Here is a 23,022-nt window from a genome sequence, read left to right on the forward strand (position 1 = left end):
CGCTTTACACAATTAACCTTAAGGGACAATCATTTAAAAGTTACACAGAAATATAGAACATCGAAGCAGGAGTAGGCCATTCGACTCTTTGAGCCTGCTCTGCTGTTAATTTTGATCATGGCTGATCATCAAATTTGATATCCTGATCTCCCCTTCTCCCATATTCCTTGATCCCTTTAGCCCCAAGAGCTATATCTGTAGAATACAGTGCTGCCTGCATTATAACTGTCTGGTCCCACACATTTAGGATGAATGGGCATAAACAATAAAATATGTTGCCTCTTCTGTCGTTGGGACGGCATGGTGGCACAGGGGTTTGCACTGTTGTTTCACAGCACCAGGATTTCTGGCTTGGGTCATTGTCTGTTTGGAGTCTGCACATTCTCCCTGTGTCCACATGGGCTTCCTCCGCGTGCTCCAGTTTCTTCCCACAGTGTGCTGGTTAGGTGCATTGGCTATGCTAAATTCTCCCTTAGTGTACCTGAACAGGCGCTGGAGTGTGGCGACCAGGGGATTTTCAGAGTAACTTCATTGCAGTGTTAATGTAAGCCTACTTGTGACACTAATAAATATATATTTAGTAGGGCTATCGTCACTCCGCCTACATATTCCGTGCCTGCGCAGAACACCTGCCTCCACTTCACCTGACGAAGGAGCAGCAATCTGAAAGCTTTTGATTTCAGATAAACCTGTTGGGGACTATAACCTGGTGTTGAGTGACCTCTCATCTTATATAGTTAGAGCTGACTGGAAAATGGATGTGCAAACATATTTTGACATTTCTGGATTTGGTGTATTACTCTAACTGGGGGAGGGGAATACATTAATTCTCAACCAAAAAAAAAACACAGCAATGGTTCTTGAGCCTGTGTGACAAAAACTAGTTGACAAGAGTGGCTCTTGCATTGGAAGAGGATGTCAGGCATGCGCAGCAGACAGGGGAAGAGGCTGACGCTGTTCTCCGGCTGTGTGTGAGGGGGTCAGGCTGCTGCTGTTTGCTCACTTCCCGGAGCGCCTTTCTCTCTCCTTCGCTGTCTTCACTCCCGCACGCGGGGGCATCACCTGGCGGGACTCGCGGCGGCCAGGTGAGTGTCGGGGGGGCTTGGCGAACCTTCCCGTCCGCACAAAGATGTCCTAGTGTGGCTGGAGAACGCCTTTTGTCCTCTTACCGAGGCGTGGCGTTGCCCGTTATTGATTACATCACTTGTTGAATGTGCACAGGATGCACTTACGAAAAGTAGAATTTTCTTGGGTAATTTAAAAAAAAAGTTTTTCCCTATTGACAAAACCTTATTTTGGAGGGTTTGGAAATATGTGCATCAGGTTGTCTCCCACGCTAGTAAAACTAACTTTTAACCGGGTTACCGATGTTAACTTTATGAAACCGGCCTTTATCCCAAGTTAAGGCTTTTTAAAAAAAAGTTTTTATATTGACAAAACTTTTATCTTTGAGGATTTGGAAATACGTGCTTCAGATTGTCTCCCACGTTAATAAAACTAACTTTTAACCAGGTTGCTAACTTTATGAAATTCCAAGTTAAGTTTATTTTTGTTCGCCCTCCAACCCCCTCTGATAGCGGTCACTGCATTGAGATCGATGCGGGCCTACACTGGGACAGTTTTGGGGTCGTTTCCTGTTGAGTGGAGCACAGGTTCCATTGCAGCAGCCCTGCCCTGCAGTGCCGGGCGTGTTTCAGACCGTTCGGGCGCACGAATTAGCAGTAAAGGAAGAACTAGTCATCCCTCTTGACGCTTTTTTCACGACACCACAACTTCGGAACGCTGTCTAACTTGATGAGAGAGAGAGGGGAAGAGAGAGAGAAAAAAACGTGCACGGTTTGGAGATTACAAACGCACAGGGGAGTGGCAAGAAAGGGTACCCAAAAGCCCAGCAAGTTCACGCCGAGGAGGTCCGTACTATATTCAGCTCTCCGGGACTTTTTTTTAAAAGACGCTTGACTTATCAAAAGAGGAGTTAGAAAGAATGGAGATAATAAGATTGTTGTGAGCTGAAAGGTTTCTATGAAAAGAACATTGATGCCTGTTTTTCATGCTTTCAACCTGAAGACAATGAGTTTGTTTCAGGACAAAAAAAAACAGAAAAGTCGAACAGGGAGGGTCCAAACAGAAAAAAAATAATCAGATAGCTATTCTTCTGCCTCTGCAACCGCAGTTGCAGAGGCAGTTTAGTTTGTCCAATATCTACCTGCCAATTCTGGTTAGATGACAATCTGCTTGGTTCTGTGAGATGGACCAGTCAGGCCAGAGCAATTGTGGTTGTGCCAATGAACACTGGGTGAAGATCACACCAGAGTCCTGTTAATTCTGAATAAAAGTGACAAGCTACCAATTTACAAAGATGTATTCTTGAAGTGTTAGGTGGATTGGCCATGCTAAATTGCCCCTTAGTGTCCCAAGATGTGTAGGTGGACTAGCCATGGTAAATGTGTGGGGTGAACACGGTAAGAAGTCTCACAACACCAGGTTAAAGTCCAACAGGTTTATTTGGTAGCAAATACCATAAGCTTTCGGAGCAGTGCTACCAAATGGGGTTTTATTTGCTACCAAATAAACCTGTTGGACTTTAACCTGGTGTTGTGAGACTTCTTACCGTGTTCACCCCAGTCCAACGTCAGCATCTCCACACAAATGTGTGGGGTTACAGAGATAGGGCAGGGGGAGTGTGCCTGGGTAAGATATTCTGTCAAAGAGTTAGTAAAGACTTGATGGGCCAAATGGCACCTTCTGCACTGTCGGTATTCTATTATTCTAAGTGCAGTGAAAGATGCATTATTTATTTAAAGTAATCCCATTGATTGCCTTCTGTGAGCATAATCATAATCTCATTAGGTTATTGAAACACTGTTACGATCTCAGCTGATACTGGGCAAGTCAGTTTTTTTATTCCGTCAAGGGACATGGGCATCGTTAGCTGGCCAGCATTTATTGCCCATCCCTAGTTGCCCTTGAGAACATGGTGGTGAGCTGCCTTCTTGAAACGTTGCACTCCACGGGCTGTGGGTTGACCCACAATGCCTTTAGGGAGGGAATTCCAGGATTTTGATATGGTGACTGCAAAGGAACGATGATATATTTACAAGTCAGAATGGTGAGTGGCTTGGAGAGGAACTTGCAGGTGGTGATGCTCCCATATATCTGCTGCCCTTAAGGTGTTGTCTAAGGATCTTGGTGAATTTATGCAGTGCATCTTGTAGATAGTACACACTGCTGCTACTGAGGGTGGTGGAGGGAGTGGATATTTGTGGATGTGCCAATCAAGCAGGTTGCTTTGTCCTGGATGGTGTCAAGCTTCTTGAGTGTTGTTGGAGCTGCACCCATCCAGGCAACTGGGGTGTATTCCATCACACTCCTGACTTGTGCCTTGTAGATGGTGAACAGCCTTTGGGGAGTCAGAAGGTGAGTTACTCGCCGCAGTATTCCTAGCCTTTGACCTGCCTTTGTAGCCACTGTGTTTATGTGGCGAGTCCAATTGAGTTTCTTGTCAATGGTAACCCCAAGGATATTGACATGGAGGATTCAGTTTAAAGGGACAGTGGTTAGAGTGTCTCTTTGGTGATGGTCATTGCCTGGCATTTGGGTGGTGTGAATGTTACTTGCCACTTAACCAAGCCTGGATATTGTCCACATCTTGTTGCATTTGAACATGGACAATTTCAGTATCTGAGGAGTCGCAAATCATGCTGAACATTGGATAATCATTGGCGAACATCCCCACTTCTGACAGAGGGAAGGTCATGGATGAAACAGCTGAAGATGGTTGGACCTAGGACACTATCCTGAGGGACTCAAAGAACAATGCAGCACAGGAACAGGCCCTTCGGCCCTCCAAGCCTGTGCCGCTCATGTGCCCACTAGACCATTCTTTTGTATCCCTCTCTTCCCAGTCTGTTCATGTGGTTATCTAGATAAGTCTTAAATGATCCCAGCGTGTCTGCCTCAATCACCTTGCTTGGCAGTGCATTCCAGGCCCCCACCACCCTCTGTGTAAAATACGTCCCCCTGACATCTGTGTTGAACCTTGCCCCCCTCACCTTGAACCCGTGACCCCTTGTGGTCGTCACCTCCGACCTGGGAAAAAGCTTCCCACTGTTCACTCTATCTATGCCCTTCATAATTTTATACGCCTCTATTGGGTCGCCCCTCATCCTCCGTCTTTCCAGGGAGAACAACCCCAGTTTACCCAATCTCTCCTCATAGCTAAGACCCTCCATACCAAGCAACATCCTGGTAAACATTCTCTGTACTCTCTCCAAAGCCTCCATGTCCTTCTGGTAGTGTGGCGACCAGAACTGGATGCAGTATTCCAAATGTGGTGTAACCATCGTTCTATACAGCTGCAACATCATATGTCAACTTTTATATTCTATGTCCCGTCCAATAAAGGCAAGCATGCCATATGCCTTCTTCACCATCCTCTCCACCTGTGCTGCCACCTTTTAAGGATCTGTGGACTTGTACACCCAGGTCCCTCTGTGTGTCTATACTCCTGATGGTTCTGCCATTTATTGTATAGCTCCCCCTTACATTAGATGTACCGAAATGCATCACTTCGCATTTATCTGGATTAAATTCCATCTGCCATTTCTCCACCCAATGTTCCAGCCTATCTATATCCCGCTGTATTCTCTGACAATGTTCATCACTATCCACAACTCCAGCAATCTTCGTGTCGTCTGCAAATTTACTGATCACACCAGTTACATCTTCCTCCAAATCATTTATATATATATATATATCACAAACAGCAGAGGTCCCAGTACAGAGCCCTGCGGAACACCACTAGTCACAGACCTCCAACCGGAAAAAGACCCCTCCACTGCTACCCTCTGTCTTCTATGGCTAAACACAGTAAGAAGTTTAACAACACCAGGTTAAAGTCCAACAGGTTTATTTGGTAGCAAAAGCCACAAGGTTTCGGAGCCTTAAGCCCCTTCTTCAGGAGAGTGGGAATTCTGTTCACAAACAGGGCATATGAAGACACAAACTCAATTTACAGAATAATGGTTGGAATGCAAATACTTACAGCTAATCAAGTTATAAGACTTGATTAGCTGTAAGTATTCGCATTCCAACCATTATTCTGTAAATTGAGTTTGTGTCATCTTATGCCCTGTTTGTGAACAGAATTCCCACTCTCCTGAAGAAGGGGCTTAAGGCTCCGAAACCTTGTGGCTTTTGCTACCAAATAAACCTGTTGGACTTTAACCTGGTGTTGTTAAACTTCTTACTGTGTTTACCCTAGTCCAATGCCGGCATCTCCACATCATGACTTCTATGGCTAAGCCAGTTCTCCACCCATCTAGCTAGCTCACCTTTTATCCCCGTGAGATTTAACCTTTTGCACCAGCCTGCCATGAGGGACCTTGTCAAACGCTTTACTAAAATCCATAGAGACGACATCCACGGCCCTTCCCTTGTCAATCGTTTTTGTCACCTCAAAAAACTCAATCAAATTTGAGAGGCATGACCTCCCTCGTACAAAACCATGCTGTCTATCGCTAACGAGATTATTCAATTCTAAATGCGCATATATCCTATCTCTAAGAATCTTCTCCAACAACTTCCCTACCACGGACGTCAAGCTCACCGGCCTATAATTACCCGGGTTATCCTGGCTACCCTTCTTAAATAATGGGACCACATTTGCTATCCTCCAATCCTCTGGGACCTCTCCTGTGTCCAGTGAAGAGACAAAGATTTCTGTTAGAGGCCCAGCAATTTGATCTCTCGCCTCCCTGAGGAGTCTAGGATAGATGCCATCTGGCCCTGGGGATTTGTCTGTCTTAATGTTTCCTAAAAAACCTAACACACTCCTGCAGAGATGTCCCGGAGCTGAAATGACTGACCCTCCACAACCACAACAATCTTCCTATGTGCCAGGTATGACTCCAACCAGCAGAGAGTTTGCCCCTCTAATACCTATTGATTCCAGTTTCACTAGGGCTCCTTGATGCCACACTCGGTTGAATGCGGCCTTAATCTCAAGGGCTGTCACTCTCACCTCACCTCTCCCTCAACTCTTTTGTCCATGTTTGAACCAAAGCTGTAATGAGGTCAGGAGCTGAGTGACCCTAGTGAAACCCAAACTAGGTGTCACTGAGCAGGTTATTACTGAGCAGGTGCTGCTTGATAGCACTGTTGATGACCCGTCCCATTACTTTATTTATGATCAAGAGTAGACTGATGGGCTAGAATTTGGTTGGGTTGGATTTGTCCTGCTTTTTGTGTACAGGACATATCTGGACAATTTTCCACATTGTCGGGTAGTATTGTAACTGTACTGGAAGAGCTTGGCAAGGGGAGCAGCAAGTTCTGGAGCACAAGTCTTCAGTACTATTGCTGGAATGTTATCGGGACCCATTGCCTTTGCAGTATCCATGCCTCTAACCATTTCTTGATACCATGTGGAGTGAATTGAATTGGCTGGAGACTGGCATCTGAGATGCTGGAGACCACTGGAGGAGGCTGAGATGGATCATCTACTCAGCACTTCTGGCTGAAGATTACTGCGAATGCTTCAGCCTTTTCGTTTGCACTGATGTGCTGGGCTCCTCCATCATTGAGGGTGGGGATACTTGTGGAGCCTCTTCCTCCAGTGAGTTGTTTAATTGTCCAGCACCATTCACGACTAGATGTGGCAGGACTGCACAGCTTGGATCTGATTATGGAATCACTTAGCTCTGTCAATCACTTGCTGTTTATGCTGTTTGGCATGCAAGTAGTCCTGTTTGGTAGCTTCACCAGGTTGACACCTCATTTTTAGGTATGCCTGGTGCTGCTCCTGGCATGCTCTCCTACACCCTCCATTGAACCAGGGTTGATCCCCTGGCTTGATGGTAATGGTTGAGAGGAGGATATGCCAGGCCATGAGGTTGCAGATTGTGCTGGAGTACAGTTTTGCTGCTGTTGATGGCCCACAGCACCTCATAGATGCCCAGTCTTGAGTTGCTAGACCTGTTCGCAGTCTGTCCCATTTAGCACGTTGATAGTGCCACACAACACGATGGAGGTTATTCTCAATGTGAAGGTGGGACTTCATCTCCACAAAGACTGTGCGGCTGTCACTCTTACCGATACTGACGTGGACATCACCACGTGAAACCTGGCATGATAGATCCTCTTTTTTTTTAAACCATGGAGGAAAGTTGTTGAACAAATTCACATGAGTCTGCTGATGGACTTTTAACACATAATAAAACATAAGTAAAAGTGAACTATTATACCAGATACAGTGGCACGATGGCACAGTGCTTAGCACTGCTGCCTCACAGCGCTAGGGACCCGGGTTTAATTCCGGCCTCGGGTCACTATCTGTATGGAGTTTGCATGTTCTCCCCGTTCTGCGTGGGTTTTCTCTGGGTGCTCCCGTTTCCTCCCACAGTCCAAAGATGTGTGGATTAGGTGGATTGGCCATAATCAATTGATTCTTAGTGACAGGGGTACTGGTAGGGTAAATATGTGGGCTTATGGGGATAAGGCCTGAGTGGAATTGCTGTTGGTGCAGGCTTGATATGCCAAATGGCCTCCTTCTGGGCGACATGGCGGCACAGTGGTTAGCACTGCTGCCTCACAGCTCCAAGGACTTGAGTTCGATTCCCGGCTTGTGTCACTGTCTGTGTGGAGTTTGCACATTCTCCCCGTGTCTGCGTGGGTTTCCTCTGGGTGCTCTGTTTTCCTCCCATGGACCAAAGATTTGATTTGATTTATTATTGTCACATGTATTAGCATGCAGTAAAAAGTATTGTCTCTTGAGCGCTATACAGACAAAGCATACCATTCATAGACAAGGAAATGAGAGAGTACAGAATGTAGTGTTATCGTCGTTGTTAGGGTATAGAGAAAGATCAACTTAATGCAAGGTAGGTCCATTCAAAAGTCTGATGGCAGCAGGGAAGAAGCTGTTCTTGAGTCGGTTGGTACGTGACCTCAGACTTTTGTATCTTTTTCCAGAAGGAAGAAGATGAAAGAGAGAGTGTCCGGGGTACGTGGAGTCCTTAATTATGCTGGCTGCTTTGCTGAGGCAGCGGAAAGTGTAGATAGAGTCAATGGATGGGAGGCTGGTTTATGTATAGGTTAGGTTGATGCTAAATTGCCCCTTGGTGTCCCGGGATGCATAGGATTAGTGGGGTAAATATGTGGAGTTCTGGCGATAGGGCCTGGGTAGGATTGTTGTCGGTGTAGACTCGATGGGCCAAATGGCCTCATTCTGCACTGTAGGGTTTCTATGATTCTATGAAAAAGTTTGGAAATACCTCAGTATGAACACAAGGAGATGGTTTAAGATATTCACTATTCCTTCACCCCAGCTATATCTTTAGAGAAACATACAAATTAGAAAAGATAAAACAATTTACCATATTTATCTTGTATGTTGAAGTATGAGGTACATATTACCTAATGAGCAAACTGTGGTCAGGAACACTGTCCAGGATTTCTCAACAACCCATCCAGGCACTTATCATACTTGTTGGCCAACTGGTCTCATCGAAACTCTGTTTTATGAAACCTTTCAACTTCCACGTTTAAAGAAACTGCCTGGGAATTATCTCCAAACAGTGCTCCCATTGGAATGGCTTCATCAAGGATCCATCCCCAGGGTTTCAATCTTGTGTTCTGAGAATCCTTTACCCTAGATCTCTAAGTGTACTCAAGCTTTGCTTTCCAAGCACATTTTCAGAACTTTGGCCATGCCAAGCAGAACACCACTGTTCCAAAAGGGTACCTTTACCCTTCTGGCCTACAGCACAGAGTCACCAACTGTAGGCTGCATCTTTGGATCCTCTGTGCTTCTCTCAAGCCCACTTTGGTTGAAGTCTGCTCCTTGCTGCTCTGTCTTTAATTTGGAGCCTATTTCACTACTACTTAATCCTAATTTTACTTAAGGGACCTCTTTCCAATCCTGCTCGTAGTCCCTTACCTGAAACTTCCTTGGGGAACTCTTTCTAATCCCTGTTGTTGTTCCTGCTTGGGACTTTCTTCTGGGTCCTCTTTCTGTTCCATTCCCTATGCCCCCCCTCTCATGACTTGCTCCCTGGGAGAGACACTGCACAATGGTAGTCTGGTTCAGGTCACCTGATCTGCGGCTTTGTGCCATTTCACTTAATTTTTTTCTGCGCGGGGCCAGTTCCCAGCCTGAAGAATGTAAAAAAAACTTACTGCACATGTGGCTCCTTCTTGGTTGGTGCATGTACAGAATGCCCTAGTTCCTGACTTCGACTGCGAATTTAAATTTAAAGTAAGTATTTGCATTTCTTAATACATTGATACAAAAATATATATGGGAAAGTTGAATAAGTACTTATGGAAAGGTGATATCTTGTTGGAACTACATGTATAGCCAAACATTTGTTTTTGAAAAGCAGTTTGGCACTATTGTCATGAATATTGCTCATTTAGGGCGAGCAAAGAAACCTTGATTGTCCAGGAAGTAGAATGTCAACCTCCATTCGAGGAAGTTAAGTTGATGATTTTATTTATAAAAAGGCAGGTCATAGGTGGTTAGTTGGAAGAGGCCTAATCTCAAAGGTTGAATTGACACGAGATTATTTGGGTGTGTACCAGGGTAACAATTTTATTGGTAAATAATCTGTAACTATGAGGAAAGGCAGAAATGCTAATTGGGTTTCAGTAACCTTTCTGAGATCATTGTGGAGTGCTATGTCAATATAATTATAACATAGCTGTTAAGATGGTCTGCATAGGATTTTGTTGTCTTTTGAATCAGGTTCATCGATTTAACATCCAGATAGATAAATTTCAAAAGGGTATTTGCTATCGAAGAAATGTAGCTGAAGCCACCATTAAAATACAGTGGTAGCATAACACTTACAGAAGACAAATTGCACTCATTTTAGCCTACCGAGCCATAGTATTCCCTTGGTGCAATTTTAACCATGAATCTCGTTTGTTAATGTGAACCTACTCTGATTCCTTTTAGACTCATTATGATTTCTTGTTTAACCACAATTTATATGCAGGAACAAATATTTTCACATGTCAATTAACTGATCCAAATCAGAAATTCCACATTCTCCAGATATAACACTAAAAAGCCTCTATTTCAAACGGTGTTCTGAATACATCTGAGAATTACTATTACTCCAGATTTGAGTGTGGGGCAACCACCGAAATTGATTTATCTTCTATAGTACCTGTAAAGGAGGAAAAGCCTCAAGGTCCTTCAAAGTGAGGAAACAAAAGCGGAGCAATCCTGGAAAAGTTAGGAAATGACCAAAAGCAGGGATGAAGGCAATCTGTGTGAGTAATGTGTGTGAGTAATCTGTTCCATGTGCTATTTTAATTGAAGAAAAAGTTTCTCCAGCATTTCCGATTTAATTCATTGTCTTTCATTTGTAGATATGTTCCTTTGCACTGAAATTCTGCATTTGCCAGAAGTGCTTACTTTGGATACGATTTGTCCGAACAATTCTATCAGCTGTCTTCTCAGCCTTTTCTTTTTAAAACAGGAAATAATAGTCTATCTTTAATTTCTTTCGTGTTATTTCCCTTGCAGTCAAGGATCAAGTGTGCAGTTCTTTTCTGTAGCTTCTCCAATAATTTAATATCCTGTTTGGGACAGCGAGATCAAAATTGCCCTCTGCCTTGTTGCTCCTCCTTGCCTTTAAAAGCCGTCTCAAACCCCATCCACAGCCCTGCTTTTGGTCATTTCCTAACTTTTCCAGGATTGCTCCACTTTGAAGGACCTTGAGACTTTTCCTCCTTTACAGGTACTATAGAAGATAAGTTAATTCCGGTGGTTGCCCCACACTCAAGTCCGGAGTAATAGTAATTCTGAGATGTATTCAGAATACGGTTTGAAATTGAGGCTTTTTTGTGTTATATCTGGAAAATGTGGAATTTCTGATTTGGATCAGTTAATTGACTTGTGAAAATAGTTGCTCCTGCATATTAATTTAACACGATTCAGGAAAGGGTTTCATGAATCAACCCTCTAACAACTCTCACTAACAACGAATGCAAAAGAGGATGATAATTCTTCATGCAGTTAGCAGGGTGATTTTTTATGCGCTTGTGCAATCAAATTGTTTTTAGCAGCGAGGAAGAGAACACAAATCAACTGCTTTTTCCATTGCTGCTGTTTGATTTAACAGATATTGTAATATTGTCCGGTAATAATTTGGTTCAATAATTTCTCATCAGAGACAAATTCCTGGTTGGTTGTGTGGCATTATTAGTACAGTGTTTAGGGAATGATGATCTACTTATGATATGAAGTAGAGGACGTGGCTTTAAAAGTAAGGATTTGCCTAAAGTTTACAGTCAGACCTTATTTCTGTTGGTCTTTCAGATGCAGTGTTAAACCGAGACCATGCATGCCCTATCAAGTGGGCGTAAAAGATCCCATGACACTATTTTGAAGGAGAACAAGGGAGTCATCTGCGTTGTCATGGCCATTGTTTGTCCCTTAGTCAACATCTCAAAAAGATTATCTGGTTATTATTACATTGCTATTTGTGGGACCCCGCTGTATGGAAATTAGCTGCCATATTTCCATTTTTCTGTATTATTTATGCTTCATTCAAACTACTTCAGAATTCCTTTTTTATTAGCTGCTTGAATGAGTACTTCTTGTACCTTGAGCACTTGCCACTAGATTGATGTGGCTTAACAACTGCTAAACTTATTTCCGAGCAAAATGGAGTTTTCTTGATTCTTGATTTCTCCAAGCAAACTTTCTGCTTCGTCCTTGTCTGAAACCAACTGTGCCTTATGAGAACTACTTTGCTTCCATCCCACGATCAAGAAAGTTGTATAACTTGACCTGTCCATTGCTTCTGTGTTCTGTGTGTTTCCTCCTCTTCCCACTTATTGAAACTTAGTGCCAGTAGAAAAGGTTGTGGACAATTTAAGGTCTTTTCGTGGGGCTGTCTCCTTTTGTTAATAGTTGTGAGAGGGAAAACTTTGCTTTATTGTCAAAAAAGGTTTCATCAGGAATTGTACCATTTTGGGTTTATCAATTATAAAAACAAATGTGTGCAATTATAAAAACAAATGTGTGCGTATATTTGTGCCTTCAAAATAGAAAAATGTTCCACGGCACTTCACAGAAGGAGATTTGGACAACAATTGATACTGAGCCAAAGGTGGAGATGTTAGGTTAAGTGACTAAAAGCTCAGTATCGTTTTCTCTATCTTTTATTGAAGATTAAAAGTTAGTGCTTCATGTAATTTTATTGTTTTAGTGGCATTCTTGTTGGCTGTTTTTGAAGCGTTCGACTGTCTTAATAGCTTCCCTGAGTTATGCATACTGCATTGCTGTCTAACAGTAAGTGAGACGTAGAAGCAGCAGCCATAAATTCAGGAGTACCCATTGTTGGGCGAGCTGGTGTTGTGAAGTCTATTTCCGGTGACAGAAGGGTGATGTCCAAAGGTTTCCAGATGCAGAACATAAGTGGCCAGATTATTTTGTTTTATAACAGTTGACAGTGAGAATTGCCAATCATTGAAAATGCCGAAGATTTGCTTGCCTAGAAATTGTTCTGTGTTTCAAAGCCCCAAATATAGTGAGGAAGAAGTGTGCCTGTCAACAGGCTAATTTTATTTCTGGACTTGCCAGCAAGCTGTTGTGCCATGCTGGTTCTTTTACAATGAGATGCTGGGCCCTCCATTAAGGGATGGTTTTGTAACCTTGTCCTGAAAATACATTTTTAACGTAATGTAAATTTATTTGTGATTTACTGTTATGATTTTTGCACCATTCGATGTTTTGGGTGGGGGGGAAGGATAAGAGATCTAGTTAGGGCAAATAAGTATAAACTTTACCACCATACAAGTTCAAAAAGATAAAACAATTTACAGTATCTTATACTTATCTGAATGTTGGAGGAGAAGGTACACATGAATTCACAGGCAAACTGTGGTTGGATACACCACACTTCAGGAGAGGCAATAACGTAATGGTATCATCACGGGACAAGAACTCCAAAGGCCCAGGGTACTGCTTGGGAGACCTGGGTTCGAATCCCACCGTGGCAGATGGTGAAATTTGAATTCAATGAAAAAAATTCTGGAATTGTTGGAAAAATACATCTGCTTCACTAATGTCCTTTAGGGAAGGAAATCTGTCATCCTTACCTGGTCTGGCCTACATGTAACTGCAGATCTACAGCAATGTGGATGACTCTTAAATGCCCTCGGGGATGGGCATTTAAGAGTCAGCCAGTGACTCCCACATCCCATGAATGAATTTTTAAAAACTACACAATAGATGGCAAAAACAACCATACCCAATTCCATAGATGTCTGGACAACCCACCCAGATGTTTGTCAGATTGTGTGCCAACCAATCTCACTAAAACTTTGTCTTTTTCAATCTTCACATTTGAAAATTTTGCTTTGGAATTCTCTCCAAAAGTCACTCCCGCTCAGACATATTCAACAGTGATCTGCTTCGCTAGGTTTCAATCTTGTCTTCTGGGATTCTTTTCCTCTGGATCTCGGACTACACTCAAGCTTCACCTTCCAAGCACAATTTCAGATCTTCAAGCCATGCCAAACAGATCGCCATCGCTCCAATGGGGTACCTTTATCCTAATGGCCTGCAGCACAAAGTTACCAACCTTCAGCTGCCTTCTCAGATCTTCAGGACTCCTCTCATGCCCACTTTGTTTAAAGTCTGCTCCCTGCAGCTCTTTCTTGAATGTAGAGCCTATTACTTGGCTCCTTTCTTTAAATTCTGACCCTTATCTTCATCCCTTACCAGGGACTACCTTTTTGACTTCTCCCTGTCCCCGCCCTTGGTCTGGGATCTTCTCGCTGATTCCCCCCACCTGCCACATATCAGGTCATCTGACCTGCATTTTTCTGCAGTTCCTCTTGCTATTGCGCAGAAGTGCAGGGCCTTCTGTTTTCTGCCTGAAAATGTGGAAAAACCTGAACTGTGGCCATTTCCCAGCTGGCGCAAGCACAGGAGGCCCTAGGTTCATCGGGAACCGGAGTTCCTGACCTGCAAACTCCAAGATGGTAAGTATTTGAGTTTGTTAATGCTTAACAGTGTATGTAACAGTGTGACATTCAGAACGAGTGATTGGAACAAGTTATTGTGACCTGCATGTAACCCATGAAAGAGTGCCTGATTTAACCTATTGTGCCAAAATCAACAGTGCACATAGCAAGAGAGAAAGCTTTGGCTGCCAAGTATTTAATTTATTCGCAGTGACATGTAGACTTTCAATATTGATTTCATTTAGTAAGGAACTAAAATCAGATACTTGTAGCCTGCCTTTCTTTCTTCTCTCCCCATCAGTCTTGAACTGAATATTTAATTGGTTTTGACTTTTTCTGCTTCATAATAATGCATCCAGCCAATACTGACCGATTAGGTTTTATATTTGGAACTGAGGGCTAAAGATTAGGTGAAAAGAGTATACTCTCACGGTGGCACAGTGGTTAGCACTGCTGCCTCACAGTGCCAGGGACCCGGGTTCGATTCCAGCCTCGGGTGACTGTCAATGTGGAGTTTGCACGTGCTCCCCATGTCTGCGTGAGTTTCCTCTGGGTGCTCTGGTTTCACCCCACACTCTAAAGATGTGCGAGTTAGGTGGATTGGCCCATGCTAAATTGCCCCTTGGTGTCCCAAGATGTGTAGGTTAGGGAGATTAGTGGGGTAAATATGTGGGCTTACGGGGATTGGGCCTGGGTAAGATGCCCTTTTAATGGGCGGCACGGTAGCACAGTGGTTAGCACTGCTGCTTCACAGCTCCAGGGACCTGGGTTCGAATCCCGCCTCGGGTCGCTGTCTGTGTGGAGTTTGTACATTCTCCCTGTGTCTGCGTGGGTTTCCTCCGGGTGCTCCGGTTTCCTCCCACAGTCCAAAGATGTGCAGGTCAGGTTGATTGACCATGATAAATTGCCCCTTAGTGTCCCGGGATGCATAGGTTAGAGGGGTTAGTGGGTAAATATGTAGGGATATGTGGATAGGGCCTGGGTGGGATTGTGGTTGGTGCAGACTCGATGGGCCAAATGGCCTCTTTCTGCACTGTAGGATTCTATGATTCTAATATGAATAGAACAGAGAAAATTACAGCACAGGAACAGGCCCTTCAGCCCTCCAAGCCTGCACCGACCATGCTGCCTGAGTGAACCAAGCCCCCTACCCTTCCGGGGACCATATCCCTCTATTCCCATCCTATTCATGTATTTGTCAAAACGCCCCTTAAAAGTCACTGTCGTATTTGCTTCCACTACCTCCCCCGGCAGCAAGTTCCAGGCACCCACCACCCTCTGCGTAAAAAGAAAACTTTAAAGCTTGCCCCTCGCACCTTAAACCTATGCCCCCAGTAACTGACCCTTCCATCCTGGGAAAAAGCTTCTGACTATCCACTCTGTCCATGCTTCTCATAATCTTGTAGACTTCTATCAGGTCGCCCCTCAACCTCCGTTGTTCCAGTGAGAACAAACCAAGTTTCTCCAATCGCTCCTCATAGCTAATGCCCTCCGTGCTAGGCAACATCCTGGTAAATCTTTTCTGTACCCTCTCCAAAGCTTCCACATCCTTCTGGTGTGTGGCGACCAGAATTGAACACTATATTCCAAGGTTCTTTAAAGCTGCAACATGACTTGCCAATTTTTGAACTCAGTGCCCCAGCCAATGAAGGCAAGCATGCCGTTTGCCGCCTTGACTACCTTCTCCTCCTGTGTTGCCACTTCCAGTGACCTGTGTACCTGTACACCCAGATCCCTCTGCCTATCAATAATCTTAAGGGTTCTGCCATCTACGGTATATTTCCTATTTGTATTAGACCTTCCAGAATGCATTGCCTCACATTTGTCCAGATTAAATTCCATCTGCCATCTCTCTGTCCAAGTCTCCAACCGATCTATATGTTGCTGTATCCTCTGATGGTCTTCATCGCTATCCGCAAATCCACCAACCTTTGCGTCGTCCGCAAACTTACTAATCAAACCAGTTACATTTTCCTCCAAGTCGTTTCTATATGTTACAAACAGCAAAGGTCCCAGCACTGATCCCTGAGGAATGCCACTAGTCATAGCCCTCCATTCAGAAACGCACCCTTCCACTGCTACCCTCTGTCTTCCATGACCGAGCCAGTTCTGTATCATCTTGCCAACTCACCTCTGATCCCATGCGACTTCACCTTCTGCACCAGTCTGCCATGAGGGACCTTGTCAAAGACCATACTGAAGTCCATGTAGACAACATCCACTGCCTTACCCGCTTCAGTCATCTTTGTCACTTCCTCAGAAAAACTCGATCAAGTTAGTGAGATACGACTTCCCCTTCACAAAACCATGTTGCCTCTTTCTAATACGTCCACTTATTTCCAAGTGAGAATAAATCCTGTCTAGAAGAATCCTTTCCAATAATTTCCCTACCACTGAAGTAAGGCCCACCGGCCTGTAATTACCTGGATTATTCTTGCTACCCTTCTTAAACAAAGGAACAAATTGGCTATTCTCCAATCCTCTGGGACCTCCCCTGTAGCCAGTGAGGATACAAAGATTTCTCTCAAGGCCCCAGCAATTTCCTCCCTTGCCTGTCATATCCCATCAGGCCCTGGGGACTTGTCCGCCTTAATGTTTCTCAAGAACCCCAATACCTCTTCCTTTTTGATCTCAACATGACTCAAACTATCTACACACACTTTCCCAGACTCATCATCCGCCAAGTCCTTCTCTTTGGTGAATACTGATGCAAAGTATTCATTTACTACCTCGCTCGTTTCCTCTGGCTCCACACTAGATTCCCTCCCTTGTCCTTGAGTGGGCCAACCCTCTTCCTGGCTACCCTCTTGCTCTTTATATATGTGTAAAAAGCCTTGGGATTTTCCTTAATCCTGCTGGCCAATGATTTTTCGTGACTCCTTTTAGCCCTCCTTACTCCTTGCTTAAGTTTCTTTCTACTTTCCTGTATGCCACACTTGTTTCGTGAGTTCCTAGCCTTGACAAATGCTTCCTTTTTCTCTTTGACTAGGCTCGCAATATCTCTCGTTATCCAAGGTCCCCAAAACTTGCCCTTCATACTTATCCTTCATCCTTACAGGAATGTGCCAGCCCTGAATCCCTATCAACTTACACTTGAAAGCCTCCCACATGCCAGATGTTGATTTGCCACAAACAACTGCCCCCAATCTATATTCTTCCGTTCCTGCCTACTATTGTTGTAATTAGCCTTCCCCCAATTTAGCACCTTAACTTGGGAACTGCACTTATCTTTATCCATCAGTACCTTAAAGCTTGCTGAATTGTGGTCACTGTTCCCGAATTGCTCCCCAGTTGAAACGTCGACCACCTGGCTGGGCTCATTCCCTAATATCAGGTCCAGTATGGCCTTTTCCCTCGTTGGACTATCTACATACTGTTTCAAGAAGCCCTCCTGAATGCTCCTTACAAACTCTGCCCCATCCACACCCCTAGCACTAAGTGAGTCCCAGTCAATAGAGGGGAAGTTAACATCTCTCCCACCGCAGCAACCCTGTTACTTTTGCACCTTGCCAAAATCTGCCTACATATCTGTTCCTCTATCTCCCAATGGCAATTGCGCGGCCTATAGTAAACCCCCAACATTGTGACTACACCCTTCCTATTCCTGAGCTCTACCCATATTGCCTTGCTGCATGAGCCCTCCGAGGTGTCCTCTCGCAGTACAGCTGTGATATTCTCTTTAATGCAACTCCCCCACCCCTTTTACATCCCCTCTATCCCACCTGAATCATCAGTATCCTGGGACGTTAAGCTGCAAACCTGTTCTTCCCTTAACCAAGTCTCTGTAATAGCAACAACATCATAGTTCAAGTACTAATCCAAGCTCTAAGTTCACCTGCCTCATCTGTTAGACTTCTCGCATTGAAACAAATGTACTTCAGTCCATTTTGATTAGCAACCACACCCTGCCTGCTCTTCCTCTGAGTTTTACTGGCCCTACTCACTGGTTCCCCTTCAGTTAAATCACCTTTGCTTTGGTTCCCATCCCCCTGCCAAACTAGTTTAAATCCTCCTGTATGACACGAACAAATCTCCCGGCCAGAATATTTATGCCCTTCCAGTTTAGATGCAACCCGTCCTTGCACAGGTCCCACCTGCCCCGGAAGAGATCCCAATGGTCCAGATATCTGAAACCCTCCCTTCTACACCAGCGGTTTAGCCACGTGTTGAGCTGTACCATCTTCCTATTCCTAGCCTCACTAGCACGTGATTGAGATTACAACCCTAGAGGTCCTGCTTTTTAACTTTCTACCTAACTACCTAAACTGTTGCTGCAGGACCTCATCACTCTTTCTACCGATGTTGTTAGTACCAATATGTACCACAACCTCTGGCTGTTCACACTCTCCCTTCAGAATTCTTTCTGCCCTTTCAGAGACATCCTGGACCCTGGCACCAGGGAGGCAACATACCATCCTGGAGTCTCTTTCATGTCCACCGAAGCACTTATCTGCATCCCTAATTATAGAGTCCCCTATAACTATTATTCTAGTGCTCTTTGCCGCTCCCTGCTTAACAACAGAGCCAGCCGTGGTGCCACTGCTCTGGCGGCTACTGCTGTTATCGCCTGCTGGTTTCTGAATTAAGGTCCTGAGGCATTTCACAGAATCTGTTGTGTTAATTAGATAAAGATTGATAATGATGTAAGCCTATGGCAGCCACATTGAAGTTGGATAGGCTACAACTTAAAAAAATTGTGTCAGCTTTGGGTCACGGGCACTAGAGAAACCATCAAAATGGAAGTTGTGCGGACTGGTGCAACTCCCTGAACTTTATCGAACTGGGTCAGGTCAGGTGCGGCTATGCGTTGCACTGATAGCTGGATTTGAACTACTGTATTGGGATGGAATCCAGTTTGCACAGGTCTGGTAACTGCCTTCTCTTGAAGAGAGAGCTAACGTCAACTTGCAATTGCCCCGAGTGCAGTGCTACTCATAAACTGTCCAGATTTTACGATTATAAGACACTCCTGTCCTGAGAGAATTACATAATAAGTCCAATAAAAGAATCATTGTGTTGCTATTATGAGCCTGGTGCTTGAAAGAGCTTTGTTAGTGGATTAACTATTGTGGCCCCTTTTTGTTCTGGTGACTGATTTTGCTGGTTGTTGAATTAGCTGTTACGTAATAAAAATATTTTATATTATGTTGCACTCCTGTGTGTTTAAAATGGACTGCAGTATATTAAAAGTTTCTTTAGGTTTGCAGAGCTGACTCAAGAGGCCGAATAGCCAACTCCTCAAAATTCAGCATGGTGGCACAGTGGTTAGCACTACTGCCTCACAGCGCCAGGGACGCGGGTTCAATTCCCAGCTTGGGTCGCTATCTCATAGAATCATAGAAACCCTACAGTGCAGAAAGAGGCCATTTGGCCCATCGAGTCTGCACCGACCACAATCCCACCCAGGCCCTACCCCCATATCTCTACATATTTACCCACTAATCCCTCTAACCTGAGCATCTCAGGACACTAAGGGCAATTTTTAGCATGGCCAATCAACCTAACCCACACATCTTTGGACTGTGGGAAGAAACCGGAGCACCCGGAGGAAACGCACGCAGACACGAGGAGAATGTGCAAACTCCACACAGACAGTGACCCAAGCTGGGAATTGAACCCAGGTCCCTGGAGCTGTGAAGCAGCAGTGCTAACCACTGTGCTAGCGTGCCGACAATGTGCTATCTGTGCGGAGTCTGCACGTTCTCCCTGCATCTGCGTGAGTTTCCTCTGGGTGCTCCGGTTTCTTCCCACAGTCCAAAAGATGTTCTGGTTAGAGGCATTGGCCATGCTAAATTCTCCTTCAGTGTACCCGAACAGGCGCCAGAGTGTGGCGACCAGGGGATTTGTACAGTAACTTCATTGCAGTGTTAATGTAAGCATACTTGTGACACTAATAAATAAACTTTTGAACTAATTCATATATTAATATAAGTTACACATTTTTAAGGAGTTCTGCTTTAATTATAGAGTTCCACACAAGTAGGTATATTTGGAGTGGTACCAAATGTTTCTGCTTCTAATAAAAACATTCTACATGTGTTTTTTGACTCAGGAACTCTGGTTCGTTGATAAATACATTTGCTAATAATTGATGTATAATCGAACACACCAATGTAAGTTTACATGAATCATAAATAGAAACCTGGGGATGGGGATAAAAGTGAAGAAGGTGGCTTGGTTTGGGCCTTCCATTATGTTGGTGGAGGTTGAATACAGTTACGTATAACTGTTTCCATCTATCCACAATTGAGAGATTGAAGTAGGTTAGTGTGGAAAGTGGGGTTGGTCAGTTTCATATTGTAATCCTGAATGACCTATTGCACAACAAGTGTTTCAGTCTTTCACAATGTTGTAATTATTTAAACGCCATTTAAGTATCTTGGAGCTTCACGTAATGTCTGAATGTTTCACTCCGATGGTATGGCTGATATCTCCAGTGCACTGTGCCATAGTCTTTTAAACCCATTTCACCAACATAGTTAAGCACAGGCTTACAGGCTTTCCTCTGTTGTCATCTCATTTCGGTCCTATAGATGTCAGCCAAGCAATTTATTCACAGCGGGGTGGAGTTGCTGGGAATGGGGAAGAGGAGAATAGAAAGGGAAAAAAGAGCCCAATACATGTGCACCTTTTGTTGCCTGTTTCAAAGCAATAGGGTGATTTTTGCAACAAAAGTAAGTGTGCATCAGCTGCTTATCATTTCTGGTATAGACATTTTTTCAAGAAGACCATTGGTACAAAAATGAACAGGGAAGCAGTTTAACAATTAACGCATGACAATTAAGTTGCCATAATTGTTAATTTTTTTTCAGGACTCAGTATTGTGAATGCCATGGCTTCTACCTGGGAAAAGATTAGAGATTTTTATGACTGGGCAGTAGAAAATGGAGGTAAGAAGTGTGTTCACAAAAACCTAATCTGTTACTGCATTAAATAGATATAATTTGTAGGTTAAAAAATGAGGACAAAAATTGGTCATATATTTCCCAATTTGTAATCTCTTTGGCATCAGTAATTGTTCCAATCTTTCAATTGTCAGTGCACAGACTGACATGAGTGGAATTAATTGCTCCCTGTCTTACAATCTCGATAGTTTTTTTGTTATTAAAGACCTTCAGCCAATTTTTGGCTTTAATGCACGTGAGTTTGTTTTTTATTCAGCGCAATGGCGAGCTGAAGAGCTTTCCTTGTCATCAATAATTGTAAGAGCGGCACAGGGACCTGGGTTTGATTCCTGGCTTGGGTCACTGACTGTGTGGAGTCTCCCTGTGTCTGCATGGGTTTCCTCCCGGGTGCTCTGGTTTCCTCCCACTGTCCGAAAGACGTGCTGGTTAGGTGCATTGGTCGTGCTAAATTCTCTCTGTGTATCCGAGTAGGTGCCGAAGTGTGGTGACTGGGGGATTTTCACAGTAGCTTCATTGCAATGTTAATGCAAGCCTACTTGTGACTAATTAATAAACTTTACTTTTTTTGTCCATGAATTTCTGTAAGATATGTCTGGACTCAATCGCTGGCATCTTACTCAGTCCCTGGATCTGGCAGAAGCAGTGTAGGATTGGTGGTGGTGAGGGTTCTGTGGTGGTGCATAGGCTACATTTGTTCAAAAGTGAAACCGCTCATACCAATTCTGCTAGTGCTGAGTTTCATGTTTTAAAAATACTTCTCAGAATTGTTCGCCTATACTTCAGATCCATTTTTCAATGCGAGGTGATGTGTGATGTATGGGCGGGGGGGGGGGGAATAGGTTGCAAAAACATGTATATTTGCAAGTTAAATTATGTTTGAACTTAATTGTCACTTTTTAAATGTTTTCAGACAAGAGGACTGACCCCTGGTTCCTGGTTTACTCGCCTATTCCCGTTATTGTTACCTTCATAATCTACCTTCTAATCTGCAAATATGGGCCAAAGTACATGCTGAGTCGTGAACCTTTCAATCTGAAATATATACTCCTTGTCTACAATTTTGCCCTTGTCGCCATTTCAGCTTACATTTTTTGGGAGGTATGTGCGTTTCCTCATAATTGTTAAAATTGAAAGTATTTTTCTTATGTCAGGTATGTTTGGCAGCACCTGCTTGCATCTAAAAGCAAAACTGTGATGTGACTAAACTTGAAGGCTGGTCCATTTCACTTCAGCTTTGGCACATAATTTTTATTCTACCCAAGGCAATATGTTGAGTGTTATCTCGCTGACTATGCAAAATTATCTTACTGACTATGCAAATGACTAAACTGTTGCAGGTACATCCACAACAGAGCTATTAGGAAGAGTTCTAGGATTTAGACAGAGATAAAGGGCTGCATTTTCATGGCATCAGGAGATTCCATGGAGCAGTGGAAATGGTAGCCATAACCCGATTCTGGGATACCAGACCCCATTCCTGGGTTTCTGATTTTCATGATGTGGAGATGCCGGCGTTGGACTAGGGTGAACACAGTAAGAGTTTTAACAACACCAGGTTAAAGTCCAACAGGTTTATTTGGTAGCAAATGCCATTAGCTTTCGGAGCGCTGCTCCTTCGTCAGATGGAGTGAATATCTGAGAGCAGATATCCACTCCATCTGACGAAGGAGCAGCGCTCCGAAAGCAAATGGCATTTGCTACCAAATAAACCTGTTGGACTTTAACCTGGTGTTGTTAAAATTCTTTCTGATTTTCACTAGAGCTGATTAAGGGCATGGGCTGGTTTGGGTTGCGAACCCTGCACTCAGACCTGGCCAGCTCCATTGCAGGAAAAGGCATTATCCTAGTCCTTTGCAATTTTCATGGAATCAGGGCAGCTTTTCAAAGCGTTGTGGTTCACAGGATCTTGGTGATGTCTTGAACCATCGTCTGAATGAGGGAACCTTTTGAAAGGTTTTTTAAAATAGTCATTCATTCGTCAAAAATGTTTTTGCTTACATTTGTAATAAAAGTGTCAATTATCCTTTAAAGTATCAATATCAGAAACTGCAAGCACTTGAAACCTCTCTATCTTGTGTAAATAAGGATTGTGAAATTGCCAGAAGGGAACATTGCTGTAAAGCAATGTTTT

At 43.8% G+C, this 23,022-nt stretch overlaps 1 protein-coding gene across 3 annotated transcripts in view; it reads left to right on the forward strand.

Moving 5' to 3' along the window:
- Positions 1 to 665: 665 nt before the first annotated feature.
- The window catches only part of LOC144497424 (very long chain fatty acid elongase 4-like), a 44,993-nt gene continuing 22,636 nt past the window's right edge, over positions 666 to 23,022 (forward strand). Inside the window, exons 1-3 of one of the 3 annotated variants that reach the window (XM_078218682.1) lie at positions 666 to 1,085; positions 20,799 to 20,876; positions 21,802 to 21,989. In XM_078218682.1, the coding sequence (XP_078074808.1) occupies positions 20,819 to 20,876; positions 21,802 to 21,989 (246 nt within the window). In that variant the 5' untranslated portion in view covers positions 666 to 1,085; positions 20,799 to 20,818. Of the gene's footprint in view, positions 1,086 to 1,590; positions 1,896 to 20,440; positions 20,661 to 20,798; positions 20,877 to 21,801; positions 21,990 to 23,022 lie in introns of those variants that run through there. The other 2 variants (XM_078218684.1, XM_078218683.1) reach the window with 2 other exon arrangements.

The sequence above is a fragment of the Mustelus asterias genome, chromosome 8 (assembly GCF_964213995.1).
Source record: "Mustelus asterias chromosome 8, sMusAst1.hap1.1, whole genome shotgun sequence".
Classification (NCBI taxonomy): domain Eukaryota; kingdom Metazoa; phylum Chordata; class Chondrichthyes; order Carcharhiniformes; family Triakidae; genus Mustelus; species Mustelus asterias.